The sequence below is a fragment of the Tachyglossus aculeatus genome (genome assembly GCF_015852505.1).
Source record: "Tachyglossus aculeatus isolate mTacAcu1 chromosome 12 unlocalized genomic scaffold, mTacAcu1.pri SUPER_6_unloc_2, whole genome shotgun sequence".
Classification (NCBI taxonomy): Eukaryota; Metazoa; Chordata; class Mammalia; order Monotremata; family Tachyglossidae; genus Tachyglossus; species Tachyglossus aculeatus.
This window is the reverse complement of record NW_024044829.1, coordinates 6,751,943-6,760,151: the sequence shown is the minus strand read 5'-3', so window position 1 is coordinate 6,760,151 and position 8,209 is coordinate 6,751,943. Positions and strand designations below refer to the sequence as shown.

The 8,209-nt window shown below is 41.4% G+C and overlaps 1 protein-coding gene across 1 annotated transcript; it reads left to right on the top strand.

The window, feature by feature from the left end:
* Positions 1-6,289: 6,289 nt before the first annotated feature.
* LOC119921306 (olfactory receptor 5L1-like) lies at positions 6,290-7,196 on the top strand. Its single transcript, XM_038741602.1, has 3 exons — positions 6,290-6,408; positions 6,531-6,670; positions 6,757-7,196. The coding sequence occupies exons 1-3, from the start codon at positions 6,290-6,292 to the stop codon at positions 7,194-7,196; spliced, it is 699 nt and encodes a 232-aa protein (XP_038597530.1).
* Positions 7,197-8,209: the final 1,013 nt, after the last annotated feature.

The window sequence follows — 8,209 nt, the reverse complement described above, 5'->3', positions numbered from 1 at the left end:
CAAAGTTTACCTGTGCTGGGCAGCAACGGCATGGGAAAGAGTCAAGGGCAGAGACTCATTTAGTATGTGGAAGGAGGCAATGGTAAACCACTTCCATTTTTTTTACCAAGAAAACTTTATGGATATGCTACCAGAACGATTGCAGATGGAAGTGGGGCCTTCTGGGAGAGTATATGGCTTATACTATGGGTCAGACATGACTCAACAGCATAAGACAGACAGAGAATAAGTATGGAGAAAATACATCAGTGACTCAGAAACACAGGCTAAAGTTAAATAGTATAACATTGGATGGAAAGAGGGAAAACTAACTGTCCAGTGGCCAATGGCCTTTATCGTGAAATGCCCCAATGGGAGGAAGACTGAAGTGCATTTACAGGAGTCTATTTAGCCACAGCAGGAGCTATGTTGACTCAACCACTTTACGGGTGGTTGTTGAATGATGCACCTATCTTCACTGTCAAAATCCTTGGAGTCTTCACTTCAAAACCAGGGGCTGGGAATTTTTGTGAAGGAAGGTGAATTGGGGAAATGCATTAGTGCAATTTTGTCAGGGAATAGGCAGGGTCAAGAGGGTCCTAGGCTGCCACAATGTGGATCTTAAACGTGTTCCCCCTCCCCACCCCATCAGTCAGTCAATCACATTTATTGAGCACTTACTATGTGCAGAGCACTGTACTAAGGACTTGAGAGCGTCCAATATAAGAAGTACATTCCTTGCCCACAGCAAACTTACAGTCTAGAAGGGGAGACAGACATTAATATGAATAAATAAATTACAGATATGTACATAAGTGCTGTGGGGCTGGGAGGAGGGAATGAATAAAGAGAGCAAGTCAGGGTGATACAGAAGGGAGTCTAAGGAAAGGAAAAGAGGATTAAGTCAGGGAAGAGATGTACCTTCAGTAAGGCTTTGAAATGAGGGAGAGTAATTGTCTATCAGATAAGAGGAGGGAGGACTTTCTTTCCAGGCCAGAGGCAGGATGTGGGAGCAAGATAGATGAGACCGAGGTACAGTGAATAGGTTAACATTAGAGGAGTGATGTCTAGCTGGGGGACCTCCACCACCACTACCACCACCTCTGGTTGGGGGTGGGGGGGGAAGGGAAGGAACAGGAGGAGGAAAGTGCTTAACTTTCTCAGAGGCAAATACCACAGTGAATGGAAAATTGGAGGCTTTTGATTCAGAATTAAATATTCATAAACCCGATGTATAATAATAATAATAGCATTTATTAAGGGCTTACTCTATGCAAAGCACTGTTCTAAGCACTGGGGAGGTTACAAGGAGATCAGGTTGTTCCACCGGGGGGCTCACAGTCTTAACCCCCATTTTGCAGATGAGGGAACTGAGGCCCAGAGAAGTAAAGTGACTTGCCCAAAGTCACACAGCTGACAACTGGCAGAGTCGGGATTCGAACCCATGACCCCTGACCCCAAAGCCCGTGCTCTTTCCACTGAGCCAGGCTGCTTCTCTGTATAGCATCAGCATGATGATACACCATATACAGCATGCTACAGCATATTGTAATTAGTAGGGAATCAAAATAAAATACTCAACCAATCAGTCAATCATATTTATTGAATTCTTACTGTGTTCAGAGCACTGCACTAAGGGCTTACAACAGAGTTGGTATTCTCATTCCCTATCCACAATGAACTCACAGTCTAAAATGATGAAATAAAATAAAACTAAAACCCAAGAGTCCACTTGCACCTAACACTTGAGGCAGTCTCAACTTTCAATGGGAACGATATTTTTAGGCATATTAAAGTGTAATAGAGAAGCAGAGTGGCTTAGTGGCAAGGGCACGGGCTTGGGAGTGAGAGGTCATGGGTTTTAATCCCGGCTGTGGCACTTGTCTGATGTGTGATCTTGGGCAAGTCACTTAACTTCTCTGTGCCTCAGTTACTTCACCTGTAAAATGGGGATTAAGACTGTGAGCCCAACGTGGGACAACCTGATTACCTTTTATCTACCCCAGCGCTTAGAACAGTGCTTGACTTATAGTAAGTGCTTAACAAATACTTTCATCATTATTATTATTAATAGAGAACCCTGAAATTGTTTGGAAAGTTCTTTTTAGCGGTTCATTCAAATCCTATTCGCTCTTTAGCTCCACAGTTAAAAGATCCATCTCTAAGTCCTAAAGACTTGACCTCTTCTGAGTTTCCCTATCTCCCCTAACTCATGATTTGAGTGAGTGTTTGATGGATTAAAGAGAGGGGGAGTTGGAGTTGGGGGAAATCTTTCATTAACATTGCTTGAAAGGTTAGTGAGGGTCTGGGGAGGGGGCTAGAATGAAAATCACCTCATCTTCTGAGGGAAGGAAGAGGAGGACAGAGCAAATATGTGTGACCTACAAATCAAAAAGACAGTTTTTCTCCCTGTGCCAGTCGTATTTAAAAGGTAGACTCCACACCGTTCATTTGAAAAGGGGTCATTCCATTTGAAATGTGCTTAGCTCTCTGAAATTACTTATTGAGCATCGACTTAAATGTCCAACGTGGTACTAGAAACTTAGGGATATACTCAGGGAATATGAAATTCAGTTGTTTGAACAGAGTGAAAATGAAAATAAACTTGTGTGAATAATTAACTAAAAAGCAAATACATAATCCCATAGATTAATGAAAGAGGGGCTCCTAAACCTACATACTGTCACTGCTGGTTTTTCTTGCCACTATTAAAATTATTCAATGCTCATTCAGTTTACCTAAAACTGATAACTAGGATCTGTATTAATATGTCACTCTGCATCTTTCCATTTGCCCGAAGTATTAATTCTCCTATGTGTAGAATTTAGTAATGTTTTCTAATTAAGTTGTCATCCCCAATGAGGTAAGAATTGGCTTATAATACCGTGTATTTTTTATATAGCAATTTTTTCCCAAGGCATTTTCACATTACTTTTTTTCCTAACCATTTCTATGAGGTGGAGTCAGATATTATTATTCACGTTTTGTATATGAGAAAACCAAGGCATAGAGACACTTAAGTGACTTTCCCAAGGTCACTGAGCAGGTTAGAAATGGAGCTGGAGCTAGAAACTGGTTCTTCATATTTCGGTATCTTTGTTTTTTTCCCGCTGCACCTGACTGATTGACTGATTGATTGATTGATTGTTCTGGCTCTTTTGCCCTAAGGATCACCTCCAGCCCAAGTGAATCCCACCAGACCAGAGGCCCCCTGACAGACTATTGTGATTCGGGGAATGCTGAGGTGGGACATTCTAAAAATTTTAGAAGAAAGCCTGAGGAAACAGATGACATTAGTTACCCACTGAAGCCAACATCCACAAAGCAGTGTTGCCTAGTTAAAAGAGCCCAGACCTGGGAGTCAGAGGACCTGGGTTCTAATCCTGGCTCTGTCAATTGCTTCCAGTGAGACCTTGGTCCAGTCAATAGCCTCTCCGTGCCTCAGTTTCCTCAACTGTAAAATAGGGTTTAAATACCTGTCTTACCTACTACTTAAACCGTGAGCCACATGCAGAAAGGGACCGCGACCAACCTAATTGACTTGAACCTACCCCAGCGTTTAGAACAGTGTGTGACATATAGGAAGTGCTTAACAAATTCATTAAAAAAACCTACTTCTAGTCCCACCCTACTAGTAGCACTAATTATTATGAATAATGTTTATTAAGCACTGACTGTGTGCAGGTCACTGTACTCAGCACCACTAGCCAACAAAATCGTAGAATTTAATAAATGCACAGATCCTTGTCAGTGGATCAAAATAGAGTGTTGCTCTAACCTGGCTCCACAACCTGCCTGCTGTGTGACATGGGCAAGTCACTTAATTATTTTGTGCTTCAGTTACCTAATCTGTAAAATGGGGATTAAATTCTCCTCCCTCCTATTTAGACTGTGAGTTCCATGCGGGACAAGGACTATGTCCAACCTTATTATAATAATTATGGTATTTGTTAAGCACTTACTATGTGCCAGGCCTACCCTGGTGCTTAGCACAATGCTTGACCATTTAAAGTAGAATACAAGAACCATTTTTAAAAAATCTTTATTTAGCACTAAGAAAGCCGCTCAGCATTTGCTGGTTCTGGAACATGCAGGTTTGATATTTGAACGAAAAATTATTAAAACATGGAAACCCTCCCATCTCTCCAAATATAAGCTTACTCTAGACTGTAAGCTCCTTGGGGGCAGGGAATGTGACTGTTTATTTTTGTATTGTACTGTCCCAAGTGCTTAGTACAGTGCTCTGCACACAGGAAGTGCTCAATAAATACAATTGAATGAAGGTGTAGTCACACCTCTGAGTGTGAACCATCTTGGATGCCAAACTGGTGTTAGTATGAAGAGAATTAAGAAAGCTTTCTGTCACCAGCAGATTCTTGAAAGTTGTTTCCAAGGCTGAATTGAATGTTGTGTATTTAAGGTGATTGTAGTCGACAGAGAATTCAGGTTATTTGTAGAAGAGTGAGGGTTGTTGAGACAGAACTTCTACACACAGTACTGTCTGGGCTAGGGCATTCAGAAGGCAGTTTGCTCATCCTGAGCAGAAGCTTTGGGAATTTCAGACCAAGAAGTATTTCAAGTGACCACATCAGTACTGTGAAAGAACAGACTTATATGCACAATATGGAATGGATTTTCAGTCATGCATCAGCCTTGTCAACAATACCCATTTGCTTTACCAGATGTCAATAGGACGTGTCATCTTCAAATGAGAAGACATGACTCTCTCAGCCTCTCCCAGATTTGTGAATGTATGTGTTCCATTAAAAATTCAGTTTTATTTATTCTGCTTCTATGGCTCATTAATATATCTATGTCTGTCTCTCCCACTAGAGTGTAAGCTCCTTGTGAGAAGGAAACAGGGTTTTGCCCTTTTGCCTAACCCAAACCCTTAGTGCAATAGATTGAATTCTGTATACACCATTACTCTTGGACATTTTACTATTTATCTGGCAACATTCAGTGAGGCCTGAAGCATTTGAACATATAATAGTTGTGGTATTTTTTAAATACTTACTATGTGCCAAGCACTTTACTAAGAGCTGGGCGGATACAAACAAATTGGGTTGGAGACAGTCCCTATCCCATGTGGGGCTCACAGTCTCAATCCCCATTTTACAGGTGAGGTAACTGGGGCACAGGGAAGTAAAGTGACTTGCCCAAGGTCACACAGCAGACATGTGGTGGAGCTGGGATTAAAACCTATGACCTTCTGACTCCCAGGCCCAAACTTTATCATTAATAAAGGCCCAAATATAATGTGCTGAATATTTGCTTGACTAATTAAGAGAGTCCTCACAGAAAACAATAACATTGAATAAAAATGATTTTAAATGTCCCACTCCAGACGTTAGGACATTAACTGAACCCTCTTACAATGTAATTCAAAGTTCCCATATTAAAATAGGAATTACATTTACCTGGAGAACTCAAGGAAAAGAGATATCATTTTGACTTTTAAATCCTTGTACTCTTCTTGTTCCCTCTCTCTATACTCGTCTCAGGAACACTGCCTTCCAAAGTGGAGTTCAAGTCCCACTCCTTGCTGGTACATAGAGGCCCCATCTCCCCTACCCCCTGTCCAGAATATGTCCCACCTCTACTGCAGCACAAGCTAGGTAGAACCGGATCTTACTAAAATTTTATGATTATTATTGTTCTATCTGTTAAGTGCTTACTCTGTGCCAAGCACTGAAGTAAGCGCTGGGGTAGATACAAGACAATCAGGTTGGACACAGTACATGCTCTTCACTGAATTTACAATCTAAGTAGGAGAGAAACTAGGCATTTGAATCCCCATTTTACAGATTTGAGAAAGATGTTTACAGAAGTTTACAGATAAGTTAATAACTTACCCAAGGTCATCCAGCAGGCAATTTTCAGAGCCAGGATTAGAACCAAGGTTCTTTGACTCCCAGGCCTGTGCTCTTTCTGTTAGGCCATATTGGTATGTGAGGAGAGAGAAGGATTCAGTGCATTAAAAAGATTCTGTGGAAACTTCACAAAGTGGCATGGCTTAGTGGATAGAGCACAGATGTGTGCAGAGCCCTGCACTAAGAACTGAGGAAGCACCAGAAGCAGAAGACTCAATATCTGATCTCAGGAGGCTTGCATACTTAGTTATAGAATAAGGCCTGAAAGGCAACTGAGCCCAGTGAGGACACAGGAAGCATGTGAGCAGCCCTCTCTCTGGAACAAAAGGAATCATGCCAGGGTCTGAATTAGTGGAATCAAATGTAATTTTGTCATCATTTATTCTAATGATACTTTTTCTCCATTTACCTTAAGATTAATCATATATATTAGAGAGATGGACCAGGACAATATCACTGTAGTTCCTGAATTCATTCTTATGGGACTCACTGATCTCCCAGAATTCCAGCTCCTTCTCTTTTTGGTGTTTCTGGCAGTCTATCTGATCAGCCTTTTGTGAGGTTTGGGATTGACTGTGCTAATCACAATCTACCCCCTGACGTCACACCCTGATGTACTTCTTTCTTGGGCACTTATCTGCCTTGGATCTTTCATATTCTTCAGCCATTGCTCCCAAGATGTTACGCAGACTTATTTCTGGAGGTGAGAACTATTTGCTTGATAGAATGTGCCATCCAGATGTATCTCTTTGTGGCCTGTGTAACCACCGAGAATTATTTCCTGGCAGTCAAGGCATATGATTGCTTCATGGCAATCGGCGACCCTATGCTCTATATGGTTGTTATGTCCCTCAGAGTTTGCACTCAGCTCATGCTTGCTTCATATCTCACTGGTTTTCTCCAGGGACTCATTTAGGTGCTGCTAATATTTCATCTGCATTTTGCAAGTCAAATATGATCAATCATTTCTTCTGGGATCTCTCCCCAATCTTAAAATTATTGTGCAGTAACACCTTCCCCAGTGACGTCTTGCTTTTCAGCCAGGGGTTTTTCAGTGGAACTGTCTCCTCTCTGAAAATTGTGGTGTCTTACATATATATCCTCGTCACTACCCTGAAGATCTGCTCTGCAGCAGGGAGATGCAAGGCCTTCTGTACCTGTGCCTCCCACCTATCGGTGGTTGGCTTATTGTATGAGACCACCATCTCCATATACGTTTGGCCCAGTTCACAGTACGCACTAGAAAATGACAAAGTGGTTTCCGTGTTTTATACTGCTGTGATATCAGTGCTGAATCCTCTGATCTACAGCCTGGGAAAGAAGGATGAAAACGATGCTCTGTGAAAATAACACAAAGAAAAGCATCGTCTTGGAGGATGTAATGCATTTCTTATGTTAAATGATTAATTTTTGTCAAGATGAATGTTCTCATCAAGGTACTTCAACAGCAGTTGTTATAATGTCATAGGTAGGGCTTGCTATAACTGTACAAACAAGCCAGGTGTGAAAAACCATAGCTAAGGAGAAAATTAAGGATAATTCTAAGGTAGAATGGTTTAAGACTGAATTGTCTTTCGCGTCTCCATGTGTAATCCTTTTATTGGAAAATCCCTCCTGTATTCAAATGTTGCTGAAACACTCAATCATTGGCAATTAGGGCCATGACTGAGGGACAGGAATTCATTGCATCAGTGCTCCACATACCATTTTGCTGAAAGAGATACCATTTGAAAAGATACATTAATGATTAGGGTTTCTTTGCTAACACTGTTAAAGAGTTTACCTTTAGCCTTTTGCATTTTATCTTAATTTAATTAATCTTTGTACTATTTCCATTTTGTTATACCTCAAGTGGGTTTTTGTCCCTTCACTAAGGAATGAGGGATCAGCAGTTTGCAATGGAGAGGCATGGCAAAAGTGCAATGAGCTGTTTTTTGAAAGTTTTTCAAGAAAGAGATTGAGAAAATTTTCATTAGTTCTTGTGTGCACAAAGAGCTTACCTTCTCCCATTTCTGCCTCAGGACGAAAATCTGAAAAGAGGCAGAAGAAAAGAGATAGCAGCAAATCTTCAATCAACCACTCAATCAATAGCATTTATTTGAGCTTCTATTCTGTGCTGAGCATTGTCACAGCATGACCTAGTGGAAAGCGCACAGGCCTGAGAGTCAGAGCACCTGGTGCTAATCCCAACTCTGGCACTTCCCGGTGGAGTGTCCTAGGACAAGTCACTTTACTTCTCTCTGCCTCTGATTCCTCATTTGTAAAAGGGGGATTCAGTGACTGTTGGGGATTCAGTCACTGTTCTCCCTCTTAGAATGTGAGGCTCAGGTAGCCAGCCTTTGTCTCTTTTCCAGTGC